Source organism: Chaetodon trifascialis, chromosome 14, assembly GCF_039877785.1.
Source record: "Chaetodon trifascialis isolate fChaTrf1 chromosome 14, fChaTrf1.hap1, whole genome shotgun sequence".
Taxonomy (NCBI): Eukaryota; Metazoa; Chordata; class Actinopteri; order Chaetodontiformes; family Chaetodontidae; genus Chaetodon; species Chaetodon trifascialis.
The window spans coordinates 27,413,413-27,435,912 of NC_092069.1; the positions used below are offsets into that span (position 1 = coordinate 27,413,413).

General features: G+C 46.1%; 3 protein-coding genes across 4 annotated transcripts in view; all 3 read left to right on the plus strand.

The window, feature by feature from the left end:
• clec14a (C-type lectin domain containing 14A) overlaps nucleotides 1–3,075 on the plus strand; it is a 3,811-nt gene extending 736 nt beyond the window's left edge. Inside the window, exon 2 of the mRNA XM_070979117.1 lies at nucleotides 626–3,075. Coding sequence (XP_070835218.1) covers nucleotides 663–1,985 — 1,323 coding nt within the window. The 5' untranslated portion in view covers nucleotides 626–662 and the 3' untranslated portion in view covers nucleotides 1,986–3,075. The remainder of the gene's footprint in view (nucleotides 1–625) is intronic.
• Nucleotides 3,076–4,041: 966 nt separating this feature from the next.
• sstr1a (somatostatin receptor 1a) lies at nucleotides 4,042–5,243 on the plus strand. The gene has a single exon (XM_070979326.1). It carries the CDS (start codon nucleotides 4,042–4,044, stop codon nucleotides 5,224–5,226), a length of 1,185 nt encoding a protein of 394 aa, XP_070835427.1. The 3' UTR covers nucleotides 5,227–5,243.
• A 9,504-nt stretch (nucleotides 5,244–14,747) lies between these two features.
• foxa1 (forkhead box A1) lies at nucleotides 14,748–21,622 on the plus strand. Of its 2 annotated transcripts, XR_011603042.1 has the most exons (3): nucleotides 14,748–14,971; nucleotides 17,945–20,415; nucleotides 20,452–20,586. XR_011603042.1 is itself a non-coding variant. In XM_070979466.1 (2 exons), the coding sequence occupies exons 1-2, from the start codon at nucleotides 14,906–14,908 to the stop codon at nucleotides 19,097–19,099; spliced, it is 1,221 nt and encodes a 406-aa protein (XP_070835567.1). In that variant the 5' UTR covers nucleotides 14,748–14,905; the 3' UTR covers nucleotides 19,100–21,622. The 2 variants fall into 2 exon arrangements, 1 of the variants encoding a protein (XP_070835567.1); XM_070979466.1 differs by having other exon boundaries at nucleotides 17,945–21,622.
• The last annotated feature ends 878 nt before the right edge of the window (nucleotides 21,623–22,500 follow it).

Genomic DNA, 22,500 nt, shown 5'->3' on the forward strand with positions numbered 1-22,500 from the left:
ATGACAGACTGTAATATACTGATTAAGAGCTGGAGTGTAGCCTGCAGGTTAATTCAAAGTATTTACAGGTTCCTGTTGGTGAACAGTGAACTCCCACCAACTCAGGAACAATGTGAGGGTCTGGTTTTCCTGCTGTACTGTGAACTGAGTCATTGAAACAGTCAGCAGACCCTTATGGTGGTCTAACTCACTGCCCATAAATGCTTAAGTCTGCTGTAGACGTTTAGGAATTAGTACCTTGAAAAGTAAAATTCATTCCTGTTAATTATTATAAATTCTTATAATTATGAGAATTCATGTGGGTGCTGATCCAGATTTCTGACCTTCTACCAAAAAGTGATTTCAGTTTTCTCCCTGTTGAGTTGGAGAGAAATCGATCATTAATCTGATCAATGCAGCAAATCAGTCTCTCGTCAGGAGAAAGAGAAAAGCAGAGTTCAGTATCGTCTGCATATCACGAGCTTTCAGATATTCTTAATCACAGTTTGACGCCTTCAGCCTCCATGAAATGAACTCAATTCCGTCTTTAAAGTGAAACGAGTGTCTTTTACTTCCCCTTGGTCTCTCATCGAGTTTCACACACAAACAGAAACACATTTTTTTGCAATCGTCTTTGTTTTGACAGACTGACATCATCATCAGTGGGGGCGGAGTCAGAGAAGATGGAGTCTTGGTTCTGCTCCTGCTGGATTTACCTTTGGACGGTTATCATCCTCTTCAGAAGCATTTCGGCTGATCCTGCTTCACCATCGCGCTACACCATCCACCGCACCCAAGTCAGCTTCGACCGGGCCATGGTGGAGTGCACCCCTGGTGTCCTGACGACACTCGCTACCAAGCAGGAGGTCACCAGCATCCTTGAGCTTGTGTCCAAGTCACTTTCACACCTAAATCAGAATGAGTTCACCTTCTGGGTTGGCCTGAGGAAGGTGAAGAATGAGTGTGTGGTTCCCACGCTGCCACTGAGAGGATTCAAGTGGATGGAAGACGGCAGTGAAGAGTCACAGGTGAGCCGCTGGGCAGAGGAACCAAAACACACCTGCACGACGGTTCGCTGTGCAGCACTCAAGGTGGAGCTGGAGGGGTCAACAGTGACCAGGTGGGGTCTGATCAGCACCACTTGTAAGAATAGTTACCAGGTCATCTGTAAAGTGAGAGACAGACTGGCAGGAGGGACACTTCATCCACCTAAACTTGCTACATCAGAACCAGAACCGACTACACCTGAACCTAACACTACTACACCTGAGCCACATAAACCTGAATCTAGACCTGCAACACAAAAACCAGAACCAGCTACACCAGAACCTGAACTTTCAACCCAAACAATAGTACCAGAAGCTGACCTGAAGCCTACAACTGGATCTGAACTGCAGGGACCTGATCCTGGTTCTGAACCAGCACCAGGGTTGGACTCGTGTCAGCACCCCCTCATCCCTGGTGCCCGCTCCCTCATTCTGGATGGCAACAACAGTAGCAGGATCAAGGTGGAGTGCTGGTCCACCATCAAGCTGGAGCTCCACTGCTCAGGCCGCCCTACTGTGTGGCGGCTGTTGGATGACTCCCCCGCCAACTTTACCACCATCTGCCAGCCGTGTGAGGACGGCTTCCAGAAAGACGCTTCTGGAAACTGTGTGGACATCGATGAGTGCAGCGGTGGTCACGCCCCCTGCAGGCACACCTGCCTGAACACCGAGGGCTCCTACAGGTGCGTCTGTTCTGATGAGAATGGGAACCAGCAAGACGAGGACTCGGCGGTGTGCACAGATACGACAAAAAATGGTGACAAGAGCTTGCTGTCAGGTATCCTTATCCCGGTGCTGGTTGCTGTGGCAGCACTGGTGGTGCTGGTGGTGGTGGTCGCGGTGACGGTGAAGTGCTGCCTGATGAGGCGGTCAAGAAAACGTATCATGAAGAAGGCGGAAAAGATGGCGCTGAAGAGCAAGAGTTCCTCTGAAACTGCTGATGAGAAGGTAGCAATATGAGGGAGCAGAGCTGCAATTGGTCGAAGGCACCGTGTGGCAGTGACATCATCAACGGCATCATTCAGTGTGCTGCTGGGTGAAAATTCTGCGTCTCCAGAGAGACTCAAAATTTTCTGAAGAAAGAAAGTTCATTTTTCAGTTTTAAGTTTTTTTCAATGTTCTCACATGAGATTTTTAAAATGTAAAAATGTAAAGTTTGTTTTGTGGCACAGCTGAAATCCTGTTATTTCCATAATTAATAACCCAGATGTGTTTATCTTGACCACAGCACATATACGACCCACATGACATGAGTTAATTTAATCAGAGGCCACGTGAAGCAGTATGATCAGAAAATAAGTTTGTGAAGCAGACGAACACGCGAGACGCAGAAGATCATCTCGACCTGCGCGTTCCTCAGTGGATCCAGTGGGAAACAGGTGCTGTACTATGAACAGGTGAGGTCCAGGTGTATGATGTAGATTCTGTGTAATAGTGTCCTCACGTGGAGTGAACTGTAATGGCGTCTGATCCCGTCTTCAGTTCATAACTAGTGTTGGTGATGTAGTTCCACTACTTTCGGGGGTAACTAACTGACAGGATGCAGTCACACTTCTGTAACCGCTACTCTTTACTTTTGTCTGAGAGGACGGCGGATTCTCCGGGTCTTCAGGTTTATGATGTCGCTCCAACAGTTCGTCATCACAGTTATTGATCGACTGATGTTTCTAATATTCACTGAAGAAACTTCATCGCTTCTAATTATTTATTAGCTGTTGTAGCAAAGCTCAGCTAACATGTTCATCCAAAGCCTGCTGGCTGACCACGACCACACATCTGACAGGTAGGAGGGCTCGTCGCTGCTGCCCTCTGGTGGTCGTGGTTGTTTGGTTCCTGATGATGCACCTGATGGAGGTTTTTATTCAAGTTTCTGAAGCAGAAGAAGAAGACTGCGTCCCCTCATTGGCTGATTGTTCTCTGTTTAAAGTAAAGTCACACCTTTTAATCTGAAAATAAACTGATTTTATTCACGTTATGGAAGTAAGAAAACTGGTTGTTGATCATCACGTTGAGGCTTTTTCTTTCTGATCAATAAAGATTTTGCTGTTTTAAATAAAGTTGCACTGGTTTTATTTGGACAGCTGAGGATGCGTTAACACCATATTAATGATGAATGTGTGGCACCTTAATTCTAACCTCACATCACAAACGTCCACTCTGCGCACGAACTGTGACGAGTCTGTCACGTGACCAGCGCTGCCACTCAGGTCACGTGACGTTCCTCGTTTCCATGACGACAGCTGCTGGAGCTTCAACAGTGATAGACAGATTGTGAGATGAGTCTGTCCTAAATTGTCTCATCCTTGAGAGGACATCCGCAGACTATGTCCCACAGGTGGAGGACAGCTAGACGGAGCACATGCTGCTCACCTGATCACACCTGTAGTCTGATAATATTACAAACTGGTGAAGCTGGAAAATACTCTCTCTCTCTCTCAGTGTGTGTGTATATGTGTGTGTGTGTCAGTCTTCTCTGTGTGTGTGTGTGTGTGTGTGTCAGTCCTCTCTCTCTCTCAGTCTGTGTGTGTGTGTGTGTCTCTCTCTCTCAGTCTGTGTGTGTGTGTGTGTGTGTGTCTCTCTCTCTCTCTCTCAGTCTGTGTGTGTGTGTCTCTCTCTCTCTCTCTCTCTCTCAGTCTGTGTGTGTGTGTCTCTCTCTCTCTCTCTCTCTCAGTCTGTGTGTGTGTGTCTCTCTCTCTCTCTCTCTCTCTCTCAGTCTGTGTGTGTGTGTCTCTCTCTCTCTCTGTCTGTGTGTCTCTCTCTCTCTCTCTCTCTCTCTCTCTCAGTCTGTGTGTGTGTGTGTGTCTCTCTCTCTCTCTCTCTCTCAGTCTGTGTGTGTGTGTCTCTCTCTCTCTCTCTCTCTCTCTCTCTCAGTCTGTGTGTGTGTGTCTCTCTCTCTCTCTCTCTCTCTCCCTACCGGAGCGCGTCTCGGTTGAACCGGATCAGTTGAGGCAGGCGGCAGCTGATCTGATGATCTGATCTTGTTTTTCTGGATGAATCTCTCCATCATTTCTCTGTCATGCAGCTGAACACCTCCTCCTCCTCCTCCTCCTCCTCCTTCTCTCTCTCTTCTTCGTCTCTTCCCGTCTCTGCTCCGAGCTCTCTGGAGGACGGCGGCGGCTTCTTCCTGCTGAACGGATCCGGTAACGTCTCTGCGTCCGGCGGCGGCGGCGCGTCCTCCGCGGGCAGCGCGGCTCTCATCTCCTCCATCTACTCGCTGGTGTGTCTGGTCGGTTTGAGCGGGAACTCCATGGTCATCTACGTCATCTTCCGGTACGCTAAGATGAAGACGGCCACCAACCTGTACATCCTGAACCTGGCGGTGGCGGACGAGCTGCTGATGCTCAGCGTGCCGTTCGTGGTCACCGCCGCGCTGCTGCGCCGGTGGCCGTTCGGCGCGGCGCTGTGCCGCCTCGTGCTCAGCGTGGACGCCATCAACATGTTCACCAGCATCTACTGCCTGACGGTGCTCAGCGTGGACCGCTACATCGCCGTGGTGCACCCGCTGCGGGCGTCCCGGTACCGGCGGCCCACCGTGGCCAAGCTGGTCAACGTGTGCGTGTGGATGTTCTCCCTGCTGGTCATCCTTCCCATCATCCTCTTCTCCTCCACCGCCCCCAACTCGGACGGCTCGGTGGCCTGTAACATGCAGATGCCGGAGCCGGAGCGGCGCTGGATGGCGGCGTTTGCGGTCTACGCCTTCCTGATGGGCTTCCTGTTCCCGGTGCTCGCCATCTGCCTGTGCTACGTGCTGATCCTGAGTCAGCTGCGGGTGGTGGCGCTGCGGGCCGGCTGGCAGCAGCGCAGGAAGTCGGAGAGGAAGATCACGGTGATGGTGACGGTGGTGGTGTCGGTGTTCGTGGTGTGCTGGATGCCCTTCCACGTGGTACAGCTGGTGGGCGTCTTCCTGCAGCGTCACGACCCCACCCTCAGCCAGCTGGCCGTCGTCCTGGGTTACGCCAACAGCTGCGCGAACCCGCTGCTCTACGGCTTCCTGTCCGACAACTTCCGGCGGTCCTTCCAGAGGATCCTGTGTCTGCGCTGGATGGAGGCCCCCGAGGAGCCCCTGGACTACCTGGACTACTACAGCACGGCCCTGAAGAGCCGCAGACTCAGTCTGGATCAGGACCCGCGTGTGGATCGGGAGGAGGACTCAGAGGGCAGGAACAGAACCTGCCCCCGCAACGCCAGCTCCAGGATGTAGTCTGAACCCTGATCGCACCTCCAGATGTGCACAGAGAGGTAACTGTTATGGGTAACTGTAAGTTGCCAGCTGATTGGTTGATCCAGCATCCTGTCGGGAACAGAGAGGGATCCTGAGCAGGTGGGCCTGTGGAGGACACCTGGACGCAGCGGGACCTTACTTCCTCCAGACATGAACAACATGAATGTGATGATGTCACACTGGACAGGAAACATTCATTTCCTGTCTTGAACTCAGATCACACACAGTTCAGTCTGATTGAATTTGTGAAGTCTCTCTGACCAATCAGAGAGAGGGGGCGGGCCTGACCGGTCAAAAGGTGAATGTTGTAGCTGCAGGAGAAATCATACAAACAGCAGAAGAACAGATGCTGATTGGCTGCAGACAGTAAATCATAAAATGCTGAATAATGAACAAATCTGCTGAGTCCTTGTTAGCCCATTAGCAATGTTAGCTTCTGCAGTTTATGACATAACACAACCACGCCACTTCCTGTCCTGATTTCAGTCTGACCACATTAACTGTAGCCCCGCCCCCTGCTCTGTCTCATCCAGGTGGATCTGGAACTGCTGCTTTGTTTTGGTATTCATGACCTTTGACCTCACTGAATGTAAAGGTGGAAAAACAGGAAGTGATGATGCTGCTGTCGATTCGCTGACGCTGTTTGGGTTCATTCATTTACTGATTGATGACATAATCTGACTCTGTTTAGGGAAACGACTTCAAGAGCTCAGATTAAGAAAAATGAAACATAGATTTTAGCTAAAATTATGAACCTGTTTTTACCCAGAATGCAACTGTGTGTACTTGTATTGAAAACATGTTTGTAATCTTTCACTTTTCTTTCGAGCTGAACGTTTATTTCTGACATCATGAAGAAATATTTCAAGAAATGAAGATTTGTGCATCGTGACAAAAAATTGATCCAGAATCAGACATTGACCCGACTGAAATGTTCAGCTCTGTGATTGGCTGTTTGTCAGTGAAATGCACCCTGGGAATGGTAGTTGACTTCTTGTAGCTGAGTGAAGAATGATGATGATGATGATGATGATGATAATGATGATGATAATGATGATGATGATAATGATGATGATGATGATGATGATGATGATGATGATGATGATGATAATGATGATGATGATAATGATGATGATGATGATGATGATGATAATGATGATGATGATAATGATGATGATGATGATGATGATGATGATGATGATGATGATGATGATGATAATGATGATGATGATGATGATGATGATGATGATGAATCTGTAACAGACGGAGGTAAAGACTGTGAACCTGATGATGATGATGACCTGTTCTCACCTGTAATCTGCAGTGATGATGAGGAGGATGACTTGAATCAGTCCATGGACCATAACGCTGATGATAAAAGCTTTTGTATGATCAAATCTGTGGCTTTGCGTTCCATCTCATCACTGAGTCCATTAACTGATCTCCTGTCAGCTGCCTGAAGGTCACCTTGCTGATGATGTCACTGACAGCTCAGGTGAGAGTTTCCTGCTGGACACGGAGGACGATGATGATGATGATGATGATGATGATGATGATGATGATGATGATGATGATACCTGTCCTCATCAGTTACCTGAGAGGAGCCCTTTCTGCGTGTCAGTGTAATCAGATTACTTTGAGTGTGTGCTCTGACTTCTTGAAACGTAGAATAATGTTGAAAAATGTATTTTGATAGAACTATTTTTGCATTGATGTCGAGTTCTTTGACTTCTGTGTCTAAAAGTCTTCGTCTTGTTTTGTGACTTCAGTATTTTATTTCTGATCCAAACGAGTCACCGAATTTCAAACCTGATCCCAGAACAGGCTGCAGAGTCTGAGGCGAGTCCAGCTGGTCCTCAGAGACTCCTCTGTCTGTCTCTGTCTTTTCACCTGGTGCTGCTCCGTGATTGGATGGAGGAACAGCTTGAGACTTTGGCACCATCTGCTGGACCTTCAAAATAAAAGCAGCATGGACGCAGCCTGTGGACAGGGAGGACAGTTTGTGCTGCCACACCACAGGAAACAGCAGATGTGGTCACCATGGTGATGATGACACCCCCCCCCCCCCCCCCCCCCACACACACACACACACGCTGACAGTGTGAATGTGAATTGTTTGATCTCATGGATCAGTGTGATCAGTCAGGATCTGCAGTTCTTCAAATCGCCAGTTTTTTTCTGTTTCTGTTGTCTTTGCCAATAAAGCTTTGGAATATTTGTACAAATACTATCATGATGTGTTTGATTAAAACGTATGAGCTGATATGCTGTTATATAATGTTTTATATGGACATATATGAACAGTCACACCGGTGCTGCTGTCAAGAAACAGCTGATGACTTCTTTCTTTTCTTTCTTCACTTTGTCTCTGCTGCAGCACAGAAACGAGCTCTGATTGGTTGTTGCTGACTCGCTGAAAAGTGTGAGCGGCAGCCATGATGAAGCTGTTTGAACTCTTTAAGTGAGGAGGAAAGGTGCCTCAGTGCCTCCTTTCTTATCTCCTTCAGCAAAAGACACACTGGACCATCCTTCATGAAAGGAGACAAAGCCGTCCCACAATTCCTTGCAGCAGCAACATTTAAAGTGATGCAGCATTCAGCCATTAAATGGTCAACATGTCACATGACACATCCACCAAAGCAAGACTGAAAGCTGGTATCAAGGAGGCAAAGCAGGCCGAGACCTCAGCACCAAAGACATGTGGCAAGTGACGGAGACGACCACAGGCTGCAGAGGCAGCAGCGCCCCCATCAGGTAAGAGGCCACATTGCCCGATGAGCTCAACAGATTTTATGCTCGCTTTGATCTCTGAACAGCAAATCAGATATCTGCTCCGCCTCCAGAGGACCAGCCACTGTCAGTGTCCACAGCGGATAAGAGGGACGTGTTCAACACGTCACCGCCACAGAAGAGACGCCGTCCATGTGGAGGTGACCAGCTGTGGGTTCCCTGGAATCACAGAGCATCTGTCATGGTCATCTCACAGCTCCACCGCGGCTCAGAAGCGTCTGCAAACGGCCAAATATCAACTTTTACAGGGAAGCGATAGAAAGTTTCTGACTGGAAATATTTCAAACTGGCAAAGTTCTTGCAGGACCCAGGACAAGAGGGCCGTGACCTGGGTGGTTAAAACCGTCCACAACGTCACCGGCACGCGTCAGCTGAGCCTCAGCGGTATGGGTGAGGTGCCTGCACCGAGTCCAGAGGAGATTAGAAGCCACAGCCTGTTGTACCACCAGAGCACAGAGCAGCCTCACTGAAGACTCCTCAACTCGTCCTCTGCGCTCCACCATAGACACGGGTTTCCTGTTTTCCCTTTGGACCACAAAGGGACTCTAATGCTAACGTGAAGGAGAGTCTTGGCCTGCGGCTGAGAAACACAGAGCAGCACCCTCCACCATCACGCTGAGGAGCTTTTCCAGTCCAGCAGACAGCAGACCTGAACACCAACAGACTGTCTGTCAAAGCTGCCACAGCAGCTACGGTCCACAGCGTGAACTGATGAAGAGGACAGACAGGTCATGTGACCCAGGAGCAGCTCATCATGGAGGTCACAAGTCTGTCCATATTGTCTCTGTCTGTCTGTCTGTCTGTCTGTCTGTCTGTCTGTCTGTCTCACAGTTTATTACAATTATTACAATTATGTTTTCATTCACCTGGTGAACCACAGCAGCTGTCAAGTGTTCAGGCCCCTGGATGCTCCTGGAGGCCCCTGAATGCTCCTGGAGGCCCCTGGACGCTCCTGGAGGCCCCTGAACGTTCCTGGAGGCCCCTGAATGCTCCTGGAGGCCCCTGGACGCTCCTGGAGGCCCCTGAACGTTCCTGGAGGCCCCTGAACGCTCCTGGAGGCCCCTGAACGTTCCTGGAGGCCCCTGAATGCTCCTGGAGGCCCCTGAACGCTCCTGGCCGCCTGTATTTTACACCAACAACATTGAGAATATTGAAAATATGTCACCACTCACTGTCAGTGTAGTTTCAGTGACACCAGCAGGTGGCAGCATCACATCATGTCCATAAAGTCAGGAAAGCGTTTCAACATGGTGGCTGTTCTTCTGTGAACGGAGCAGAACACAGAACAGCACAACCACAGAAAACTAACACACACTCTACGTCAAACTGCATCTGAACTGACCCTTTGACTCACACAGCCTTTTGGACCTGCAGTGGACTGAGGTCACCAAAGTCCATCAGCTGGTGTGGGTGCAACGAGCAGAACAAAGGCATCGCCCCAGCTGACAGACCAGAGTCAGACCAGGTTCAGGTCTCACTGCAGACCCTGAAAGACCCAGAAAAAACATCAAACACAGTTTTCATGTGAAAACAATCTGCATAGATCAAACAAAACGTCCGGGAGTCTGAGAGGACACGTCTGGGGTTACACTGGCAAAGATCCAACCAGTTCAGTCCAGTAAAACATTCAGTCCAAAACTAATCCGCCATGTTTTCTGTTACAACTCCAGTGAGCATGTATGCATAAGTGATAGGTTTGTCTCACAATGGCCACTGCACTCTGACCTTCGGATTGACTCCTAATTTGACCAGTAAGGGTCTTCCACAAAGTGTCCACAGTCTACAGTACCCAACGAGAGTCCACACTGAATGGAAGCGCCTCGTTCTCTTTGGTTTTGTTAAGATCGAGTCATGTGCAACCAAATCAGGGCTTCTCAAAGTCCTGAACAGCAAGTCAATCCAGACCCAACCCATATCTTCAACTGGTGGCCCACAGGTCGCATCCAGACAACCACATTCTCATTTGGTCTGCAGAATATTAATGAAGTCAAAAAATGTGCACATCTGAGGTCCAGTCCATCCTGAGAGTGACGGTCGATTAGCTCACCAACCCCTGGATCGTCCAAAAAGTCCATACTTCATGGTTCCTACAGGCAGTCATGGAGACTCGCACAGCTCGTCTGTTAGAGGGAGGAAGAGTTTGTGTTCGCTGACCAGCGGTTGTATCAATCTCAAACTGAGTATTTTTGTTTGCTTGCTGAGGAGCAGATCAGGACTCGTTCTTTGGTCGTTGAACGGCGGGTTTCCAGCACTGACTGCCTCCCTGGTGGAGCTCGGAGAGCTTTTTCAGTATCTAACTATCACCATGGATTTTACATGTTTAAAGTGATACTTGTTAAAATAACATTCATTTTGTAAGAAAGTGAAAACATCAAACGGCTTTTGGCTGATTAGGCCTTTTTATTTTAGCTCCGGCCCCGCAGAAGCACCGTGGCCCTTCAACAGATGCCTGGGGTCACCTCGTGTTTCAACAGACGACAACATTTTCCATTCTGAACACATTTATCATTGATCAGTGATTGGTTCATTCTGCTGAATATTCAGTGTAGCTGGAGATCCTTCGCAGTGATCTGTCTCATCATCATCATCACTGCAGTGATGAAGGTGGTTTTAAAGGCTGGTTTCTCTGTGGTTGACATCGTGTGTTTCACTCATCAATGTCCAGCCAGAGAAAGTGAGAAATGAACATGGACTGTCTGAGCCTCGTGCTGCCCAGCGACGCTGATTACCTGATTCAAAACCATTTTCTTATAGCCAATCATGTTCCACGTTTGACCTTGAATGAAAATCAGATGTGGACCTTTGAGTGGTCAGTTTGAGAACCCAGCTCTAAATATGAATAGAGATGGTCCAAATAGAAATATAGACATTTATCTGGATAAATATCGTAAAAAAAATAAATGTAATTTTAAATGTTACTTTTTTTGGAAAACACATTTCACAGTTTCTGTGATGTTGTAATCAACGTTTACAAGCAGAGGTCTCATTGTTTTCCAGACCTCGTGGACTGCAGGCGTGTATTTAATAATAATAATAATAATAACAATGTGCAGGCAGAAATAGAAACCTGCCTCTTCAGTGTGTTCAAACAGCTCTGACAGTCATTCAGAGTGTTTCCTTTCAAGCGAGAGCAAAACCATGAATCAGAATCAGAATCAGAATTTAAAAAAAACCTTTATTGCCAAGTACGATTTTACACATACGAGGAATTTGCTTTGGTGAGGTTGGCGCCTGACACATCTACTAAAAAGAAGCTATTAAGAAGTAAAAAATATAACAATATAAATATATAGACACTGTCTGTTTTTTTTTCAGAAAGAAGTCCAAGCTGAGAAAACAGACTTGTGTATGAATGTGCTCCAAATGGTTGAAGAACTGCTTCAGGTAAGGCAGGTGAGGTCAGGCAGAGCCTTGGACAGGTGTAAGGAAAGGCAGTTTAAGGATGCAGCACACCTGGCTCCCCCCTCAGGGATCCTAAAGAATGAGAGTCCTGAGCAGAGTGAGGAAGTTGACTCTCAGAGACCTGAATGAAAGAGGACTTTGACTGAGATGAAGGTGCGTCCCACCTGAGGACCTGAGAGAAGCGTCACCTCATTCTTCCCTGACGGAGACTCAAAAAATGTGGCACACCTCTCCTCCAGACACATTCAAATCCAGGTCTCGTTCAGTCTCTACCTGCCTGTCGGTGTCAGGCCCCCGTGACCTCACATCCTGTCTACTGGAGTCTGTCAGTCTGTGTGAGGAGGTCGTGGCCAGGTGACAGGTGAGTCAGTCTCTGCAGGTACAGGATAATTATACCTGAGGAGCTTTCAGTGTGACGGCTGCAGGATTTAGTGTCCTGTGAGTCACGCAGACGCTGTGAACCTCCTCCTCTTCAGGATTTGAGTCCTGAATCACAAACAGGAAGCTTCAGCCTCCGCACGCAGCTGACGTCAGCACAGCGCTCTGCGGACGCCGGCGCCGTCAGTCTCATGAACCAGAAACACCAAAACACCAACATAAATTAGTGGAAGGCAGTTCAGTTCAGACACACCTCGTGTCCTTCTGGCCTCACTGGAGGTGAAAGCGGCTGAGCTCTCCAGCCAGGAACTGGTCAAACTGGATCCAAACCTGGATCCAAAAAGATCAACATGAGACAACTTCGACCGTTCCGGTTCAACGTTCTGCAGCAGAACTTAGAAAAAGTGGTCCAGCTCCTACGTGGACCGCCAGCTGTCCCACGGCTGACGTCTCCAGGTTTCTTTTGCTTTCGTGGTTTTTTGGATCTTTACTTAAAACCTCAGTTGTCTCATTAAAACCAAAGCAGCACAAAGCTGCTGTGAGCGGCCAGTTTATTAGGAACAGCCAGTGAAATCTAATTTTGTCCATGAACGTACTCTCTGAACTTTACCAAACATTACCAGTGCGGCAAATAAAACCTCCAGAGTGAATCGAGCCGTCCTCTCTGACAGTCACATATGACGCTTCATGAAGAACACATTGGTTTCGGGGCAGCTGACCTCAGCAGGTGCTGGCTCAAAGTACACACTGTGTGTTTTCCATGTGTGTCTGCAGATACATGATGTCCAGGGCTGGATCACTTTCCTCAGGGGCCTCTGGGCACTGAAGCTCTAAATTACTTTCTAACTGCAGTTCTGGAAAAAGATGGATGAATAAACAAAGTTATTTGACTTGCCCTCTTCGGTCCTCCTCCTCCTCCTCTTCCTCTTCTCTCAGTGTTTTGGTGTAACTGTCCTTTAGTCCGCGGTGATGATGGCGAGCAGTGATCAGCTGTTACTCGCTCATGAACAGCCTCAAACCACCAGACTGCAACCAGCCAAGCAGAAGGCCGACCAGTAAGCAGAGCAGAATCTGACCTGTGATCAGTCTGAAGAGGTCAAACTGGTGAAACTTTACAGGTTTCATTCCACATTTAGACTTCATGTCTGCTGCTTCAAGCTACGCTAATGTTGATACACAAAGTGAATCCTGATTATTTGACAATAATCAAGGTAATTTGATCGTTATAAGATAAGATAAGATAAGATAAGATAAGATAAGATAAGATAAGATAAGATAAGTACTTGAGAGATTCTCACTTCCTGTTTAAATAAAGCTAAATAATTCTTCATCGTGTCTCTCAAACGGAGGCCCTTTCTGATTTAAGTCCATTCATTAACCCATTATTAATTATGTAATGAAGGCAGCCCAGGAGCTAATTGGTGGATACATGAACTGGATTATATATATGAAGGCATTTTAATGGATTACCTTCGATGGCTAAAAACATCCTTAAACCTGTTTGAATAATGAAAGGCTGCAGGAACCTCGCTGAGGAATGTTTCACAGCTTCGGAATCAGCAGAAGCAGTCGGCTTCATGTCCTCATTAATGAGGTCTCCGTGTTGTTTTACGAGGAAAATGAGTGGCTGAATAAATGGATGACTTTATCAGAATGGATAAATTAACCTAAAGAAGAGGAAGTCGCTAAAAGCTGTGGGAGCTTTCAACCAAATCTCAGGGTTTTCATCGTGGATGTTTTGAGTTTCTCTGCTGAGAAAATCTCTGGAAAAACTACAGAGTCCATTTAAAGATGAAATATTTTTAGTTACACTAATATTAATAGATAATATATATAAAATATATTATATATCAATGTCATGTATATTAGCTTGTTTGTGCTTCATCCCTCTGACTGAAGCCCTTCAAGCTGACAAATCGGCCTGAATTTGGGCTGAAATTCAGGTATTTGTTAGAGATTCACTCTCTGCAGTCCATGAATTCATCCATTCATCGCTGAGCCCTTCAAACTAATGACTTACATCACGAATGAGGAAATAAATTGAATTTGGATAAAAATAGTGGCTCGAGTGTGAAAGCGCCGAGCAGAAAACTCCAACGTCTTCCGCCAGAGCTTTCGGCCGCACCTCATCGTCCGTTCTTCATCAGCGAGGCTCAGCTCTTCTGCTCAGGTGACCTGGAGTGAACGTTTTACTTCAGGCTGATGGATTTTTAGCTCAGAGGGCCTCAGTTACTGTGAGCTACATTTCATCCTCTGCAGAGACCTTAAGCCTGCAGGTAATCCAGTCAATGATACAGCCAATTAAACGCCACTCATTGATCCATGAATTAGCTCCAGACGTGCAGCCTCATTGAAAAGTGACCAGTTAAGTTACTGTAGATAACAATTCATGCGAACAGGAAGAAGAACTGAGCCCCTAAAAACACCCTCCTCCACATTCATTCATTTATTCCACTCCGTTCATTTTCAATCGATCAATTGATCAAGTCCTGAACGTCCTTAAACACACAAAAAAACAGGCCAAATATCTTCATCACATGTTCAGGAAAATGAGTGAATTTGTGCAGTTTGAAGGAGAATGAATGAATGAATGAATGAATGAATGAATGAATGAATGAATGAATGAATGAATGAATGAATGGACTCTGAAGTCCTGCATCGTGTTTACGTGGTCGAATATTTTTCTGTCTGATAAAACATGAATTATTTTCTTCTCCATGTTGATAAGAAATGGCTGGTACAGAGTGTGTGTGTGTGTGTGTGTGTGTGTGTGTGTGTGTGTGTGTGTGTGTGTGTGTGTGTGTGTGTGTGTGTGTCCTGGAGGAGGAGCAGGAGATGAGACCTGGAGGGTTGGACCTGAAGGAGGAGGAGGACCACATCAGTCCGCAGGTCACCATCACCTCCTCCTCCTCCTCCTCCTCCTCACTGACACTCTGCCTCTCTCCTCTCCTCTCCTCCTGGCCCGGCTCGGCTCGGCTCGGCTCTGCTCGGCACGCCTCCACCTGGACAGGACACACAGACCGGGGACAGGACCAGGAGAACGGGACTAGGACCAGCGGGATCCGTGCTCCGCCTGCGGGTTCCCGTCATGCTGGGCACGGTGAAGATGGAAGGACACGAAGCTCCGGACTGGAGCGGATACTACAGCGAGGAGGTCGGTCACACTCTGCGCGCGGTACCGCTGCTTTACCGAGACCCGGGTCACAGCCCGCCGGATCAGGTCCTGATAAATCCAAATTTGAAGGGAAACTCCTCCGGACGTTTTGCGGTAAAATGATCCAGAGTTGAGGACGGAGGTCGTTATTTGACTCGAGTTCATTTTTAATGTGAATGTTGGAAACTTCGAGAAGTGAGCGCGTTAAAAACAAGAGTGAAGAAAAAATGTCTCCAAAATGTGTTTAAATGAAAATCCAGAGAGAGAGAAAAAAGAAAGAATCGAAAGAGAAAGAATCAAAGGAAACCAGGAAAAAAAGGCATCGATGAAGCCGCTTCAAAAGATTTGATCCGAAAAGTTTCCAAAAAAAGACGAAAACTGAAGAAATGAACGACAGAAAACCCTGATCTGATTTAATATGGCATAATATAATATAATATACATTAATATAATATACATTAATATAATATACATTAATATAATATAATATAATATAATATAATATAATATAATATAATATAATATAATATAATATTATATAATATAATATAATAATGTGACATGATTTCATACAACATAATACAATATGGCATAATTTAATAGAATAGAATAAGATTTAATATAATAAAATATAATTTATGGAGCCGAAGGACCAATCAAATCTTTAACTAATGATTTGATTTCTTACAATTACAATGTTTGATTGACGGCTGAGGAAAATTTCAGCAAAGCAAGAAAAGAAGCTTTATTATTAATAATATGATATTTTTAATAATTAATATGAATAATATTAAAATGACAAATCTGCAGACAGATGAAATAATGTGATTTTACGTTTTGGAACAAACTGAAGATGATTTCTCAAAAAAGATTCATTAAAAGAATAAATAAATAAATAAAATGAAGAGACTGAAGAAACGTGAAGCAGCTGATTTCTGAGTTTATGTGGAATCATTTTTAGAAAGAAAAGCGGATTCTTTCAATCAGTCAATCAATCGATCACTGACGTTATTGATCAGGTGTTCCCGCGCTGCGAGCTCACACTTTAACAGTATTATTGGCAAAAATCAGCTGATAATCAGTCAGAAAGTATTTGTGCCCTTTAGTCTGCAGTTCAACACAAAACTCAACTGAATTTTGGGGATTTTCGATTAAACTTGATGGAAAATCAGTTCAAAAATCACCTTTCTTTAATTCTTTCAGTGTCCATTTTATCTTAGTTTAATCTTTCATTTTTAGTTTGAATCTTTCATTTTTAGTTTGAATCTTTCAGGAGAGAAGAAGCGACAGGCCGCGGGGATCAAAGGAAAGCTCAAAATCATATTTAAGATAATCGATGTTAAAATGTCATTTAACATTACAGAAAATGTAGAACTGAATAAAATCAAGCGCGTGTTCATTCAGAAGATCAAATCAGGTTTTTAACAGTGACTGAACGTTTGAGACGGACGACAGAAACGTTTGAGTTTAACAATCAGCTGGAAGTCAGAAATGATTTAAAGACGGACGGACGGACAGGTGACAGTCTACCTGTCTGTCTGTCTCATTTCAGACCCATTCATGAATCACATAAAACTTCATTGATCGCGCGGGTGAAATGATGGTGTGAGAGCCGGCAGTAAAAGAAAGAAGAAACAGACTAAAAAGATTAAACGAATAAAGAACAAAATAATAAAAATCAATAAGAAATAAATGAAAAGAGTCAAAGTCCTGTTCTGAGATCTGATCTGAGGTCAGCGTCAAACATTAAATGTCCGTCTGATAATACTGTCGCCGTCTGTTCTGAACTGCTCTCAGATCAGAGGCAGAAGGAGCCTCTTCAGATGATCAATAATTATGATGCCATGAAGTTAATCATTCACACGTTCATTTCTAGAAAGAGCCTGAAATGAGCATGTGTTCATTTCGATGATCCATTAATGGTGATGTCATAAGTTATTAGTGAAGGAATTTAAAGGGTCATTCATGTGTTCATTAAAGTCTTTTCACGGCTTCAGTTTAAGTGGGAGAAAAATTCGTGAAACGAACCAATCAGCATTAAAACCATCAAACATGAATTCATGTCTTCAAATAATCTTCATGAAAACGTGCTCTCTGTTGCTTCTTTTGGGTGTAAATGAAGGATGAATTCAGGAGTAATCCCTTCATAGCGTCCTTAAAATCTGCTTCATTATTTAATGACGGGCTTTTCCCTGAATGGACACATGAATCATGGAGTCATGGATCTCTGTTTGTCATCAGCAGCAAATGAATTTTCTGAACTGATTGACGTGTTTTCAGGCTGAAGGTGTTTGAACTCTTGAAGCTGTAACATCAGCACCGTCTGCGGCTGAATATTGATCCACAGTCCTGAGGAAATATTGATCTGAAGGCCTGAACTCAAACTGATCGGTCAATCAGAAATAATAAACACAGAAATCGATCAATAAGTAAACTGTGAATGGATCAGTTTGATTAGTCTGTGCTCTCAGTCCGGATCAGTCTGGATCGGATCAGAAACCAGTTTGATTACATTCATTTCTGAACTGGTCTGAGTGGACGTCAACCGGTTTTAGTCTCATCTGTTTGATTACAGAGACCTGAACGTGAAGCAGTGCATGAAGTCCATCTGGTTCTACTCTAAGTGGTCCTGATCTGATCTAACTGGTCTAGTCTAAATGTCTCTGACCTGGTCTAGTTGGTTCTAAACTGGCTCTAACTTGTTCCATCTCATTGTATCGTTCTGGTCTAACTGACTTTTCATTTTGTTCAGCTGCATCTGACCTGGAAAAACTGTTTCTGATCTGACCTGACAGGTTCTGGTCTTGGTCTAAATGGTTCAAAACTGGTCTCTCAGCAGAGGTACTCTCCAACGGCCAGCGGCTGGAAGCACTCTGGTCAAACTGTTCTGGTTTTGGTCTAACTGGTTCAAGTGTAAATGGTTCTAGTCTGGTGAAACTGCCTCTGGTCTAACAGCCTATGATCTCTCTGCAGATGTACTCTCCGATGGCTGGCAGTGGGATGGGCTCTGGTCTAGGAATGGGCTCCATGTCAGGCTACATGTCCAGCAGTGGTACCACGTCAGGCTCCTTCAACATGTCGTACAGTGGGACTGGTCTGAGCCCCGCCCCAGTGGGCAGCATGGGTGGCTCGGCTCAGGTGGGCATGTCGGGACTGGGCGGGGGCGTTGCCTCAATGGGCGGGGCTCTGAGCCCGTCCAGTATGAGCTCGGTGTCGGCCCAGCAGGCTTCCATGGGTCTGAACCCATACGGGGGCATGAGTCCCACCATGAGCCCCAGCATGGCGTATGGCGGTGGCGGGCTGAACCGTGGCCGTGACAACAAGGCATTCAGACGGAGCTACCCACACGCCAAACCCCCCTACTCCTACATCTCACTCATCACCATGGCGATCCAGCAGGCACCCAGCAAGATGCTGACGCTGAGCGAGATCTACCAGTGGATCATGGACCTGTTCCCATATTACCGGCAGAACCAGCAGCGCTGGCAGAACTCCATCCGACACTCGCTGTCCTTCAATGACTGTTTTGTCAAGGTGTCACGCTCGCCAGACAAACCGGGGAAGGGCTCGTACTGGACCCTGCACCCGGACTCTGGGAACATGTTTGAGAACGGCTGCTACCTGCGTCGCCAGAAGAGGTTCAAGTGCGAGAAGAAGATGTCACCGAAATCCGACAGCCGGAAGGAACAGGGGGGAGGAGCATCTCCTTCTGGGGACTCCATCAAACCTCCAGGACTCCTGGACTCCTCCTCCCTGCCCTCTTCCAGCCAGGCGGCCTCACCTCCCGGTCTGGACCTGCGGGGAGGTGTCGGTGGGGCGTCTGACCTGAAGGTATCTGGCTCCCAGCTCCTGTCCTCCCTGTCATTACCCCCCCAGTCCATGGCACATGAGTCCCAGCTACACCTCAAAGGAGACCCCCACTACTCCTTCAACCATCCATTCTCCATCAATAATTTAATGTCGTCTTCAGAGCAGCAGCACAAACTGGACCTGAAGGCCTACGAGGCGCTGCAGTATTCCTCCTACAGTGCTGGGGGGGCATCCGGCCTCGGGGGTAGGACCATGGAGCCTCTGGAGGCCTCCTACTACCAGGGGGTGTACCCCAGACCGCTCCTCAACACCTCATAGTACCTGCTGCACTTCCTTTTTGGACTCTTACTCTCTGCATGCAGCCGTCCTGGACTTCCTGTCTGACTGTGATGATGCTAAATGGGATCGACTCTGCTGCTGCTGGTCTGCTGGTCTCTGCAGCAGCTGAACTGAACTCCTGCACTGTGACCAAACCAGGACACAAAAAGACACATTATCGCTCAGCTGTTTAAACTGATCCCAGGTCTGTGTTCTCCTTTTACATACAGTCACAATCATTTTTAAGGTATGAAGGTTCAGAAAAACACTCACAAAGATTTAAGGTTGCTACTAAAACCTCCGACATGGTCCCCCCAAATCAGACCAGGATCATCAGACCGAGTCCAGGAGTTACATCCATGTTGGTAATTCTGGCAATCCCCCCCCCGGAACTGAGCTACAAATTTCAAATTTGATGTGAGAGAAAACAACGACACTCCACAGAGCCTGGCAGGGTCTCGGAGCCACAGGTTGACCAACTGTTGTGTTTTGGTCATTTGATTGCAAACTGTTGTGTTCAGGTCCACTAAGGCAAAATATCATCAACTAAGGAACTAACGTATGAACCAACTGATCAGGTGATTAGAGTCGTAGCTCCTGGTCCTCCTCACAATCTGTCTGCTGACATCAGAGAAAAGTCTGACCCCTCACATCCATCCTGAGACCCTCAGAGGGCCGTGACCCGCAGCTTGACACCTGCCGATTTCAAGACTTATAGTTTCAGTGAGGCCGAGTTTAATGTGTCAGAAGTTCCTGCTTCCTGTTTGTGGTTCAGTTTGTTTCAGTGAAGATTTAAAGGTCAGAGGTCACCTCGTGTGGCGATGGTGTGGTTGTCATGGCGACAGCGACGGCTTAATCATGTTTTTTGATCAGAAATATGACAGAGGTTTGTTTCTCCCACGACCTCGTCTGCCTCTCTGCTGACCTCTGGAGGGGTTGCGACCTTCAGAGTGAACCCCCCCCCACACACACATCAAAAGGCTTTTTTATTTAAAGGCTCAGTTCACACACACACACACACACACACACACACACACACACACACACACACACACACTTTGCCGCCTCTGTATCCAGCAGACTTCTGATCAGTTTCTCCCTGTTTGATCGTCTGTCTGCTGAAAGTCGTCAGTGTATTGATCAGATGTTTTCATTGATTATTGATTCTAAATCTGGTTTTAATAAAAAGTCGTGTTGCTGTTTGTTTCTGCATGAAAGGAAAATCAACACGATGCAACTGAAAACACATTTTCACATCTGCAAATGTCCAGTGTGACCTCACACCTGTGACCTCACTGCATGTTAGACACAGACAGGTGAGAGCGGTGCGACAGGTGAGAGCGGTGCGACAGGTGAGAGCGGTGCGACAGGTGCACTTCAGCTTCATCAGATGATGAAACATGAAGAAGAGGAAAAATCTTTGCTCACTCTTGACTCTCTGACTTGAGTGAAACTTCCTGTTTGAGGACACGGGTCAGCTGACCGTCGCAGACACGCCGTTTGCTCCGTGTTCTTTTGAACTGGATGTCATTGAACGCAGTTTATAGAAAAATCGATGTTGCTCCAATGATGTGAAGTCAGACTCGATCAGCAGGATTTCATCATGGCTTCGGTGTGACGGTTCCGTCTCTCTGTTCTCAATCCTCATGTGAGAAGATGGAAGCCATGATTATCAATAGCTCCATGATCATCTTGAGCCAATGAGCTGACGAGGGAACGAGAGCCAGGTGACGTCTTGAACGGCTCCCTTTAGGTTTCCTGGTCACCTGCAGACGAGACTCAGGGCTGGAAAGCTCCAAAGCTTTTTGGTACAAAAAAAAAATTAAATCTTTATTTTTCATTTCAAAATAAAATTTTTGGAAAAATGTCACCATCATTCAAAAAAAGCAGCTTTACTGAAGATCAAGTTTCTGCGAAGGGAAGTAATCTGTGAAGATCAATGAACAGTTTGATCCTGATGGATCGATTGAAGATCAGAAAAATATCGATGAAGGATAGATAGAGGATCTTTGTTTGGTGACTCACTCTGTGTGTAAAAGGAGAAACCACTTCCTGTCTGCCGACTGTTGACGCGTCTGTGTATTTAAACTCTTCTGTCCATCACTGATTATTGATTATTATCACCATGTGCATGAATGAAGTGGGAAGTTGTCTTCTTCTCTTTTCTGGAAAAAAGTGGCTGTTTATTCAACCCTGACATCCTGTACTTCATCTTCATCATCCTCCACCAGGTCTGCCAGAAAGGGAGGAAAGAAGGAGCAAGAAGGGGAGGAGGGTTGACTAAAGGATATAAGGCAGGATGAAGGAAGGGAGGATGGAGGATGAAGGATGGAAGGAAGGATGAAGGAAGGAAAGATGAAGGGTGGAGGATGGAGGATGAAGGGTGGAGGTTAAAAAGGACAGAAGCCCCTCTCTTTTTGTCGTGTGCTTGTTTCTTGTGGGTTTTCGACTCTGCTGCATGTTCTTCTTCTTCTTCTTCTTCTTCTTCTTCTTCACGTTCTTAACTTATTCTGTCATTTTGAAATAAAACAACAAAACATTTATTGATTGTTGTTAATTTCTTATTATTGATCAGATCAGTTTATATTTCACAACTCTTCTTCGTGTTTTGTGAAATCCTGTTTCTGATCTGAGATCAGCATCTGATGAAAATTAAACTAAAGTGAGTTACACATCCCCATTATATTATTCATTATATTATTATTATTATTATTATTATTATTGACGTCAGCTGTGGACGAGACGTTTAAAAAATGTTATTTTCTCACGCGTGGATGATGGTGTGAAAAGCTCGTTTCAGGTGAATCTGAATGTTTCCTTTGTTGATGAGATAAGATAAGATAAGATAAGATAAGATAAGATAAGATAAGATAAGATAAGATAAGATAAGATAAGAAGGTTTGGGAGTTTTATTTCTCATGACATTGTGTCTTTTCTTTCATTTAAGATGACGTCGTCGTTTTCTTACCGATTATCAGTTATTTATTGTTTGTTTGATCTTCTTCTTCTCTGGTTTTCAACATTATTCCCTCATTTTCTCTCCTTACGTTGTTTTTTTTCTTTCTTCTTCTTTATTTTTTATTAATTTGTTGTTTGTCTTCTTCTTCTTCTTCTTCTTCTTCTTCTTCTTCTTCTTCTTCTTCTTCTTCTCCTCCTCCTGTCGGACTCGGTCCCGGCTTCGGGTTTGGCTCCGGCTCGGCTCTACAGGCTCCGACGTGCTGCTGAAACCAGCCGAACGCGACGCGCCTCCTGCGGCCTCAGAGCGCCTCGAAGCGCCGCCGCCGCCGCCGGATTCCGCGTCCCTTTGTGGCCTCTAAGCTCCGCGCGCTCCGTGAACCTGAACACATTTCACTTTGATCTGAAGCTTTTTCTCACGTTTTGGCCACAGAGCCGCGAAATGT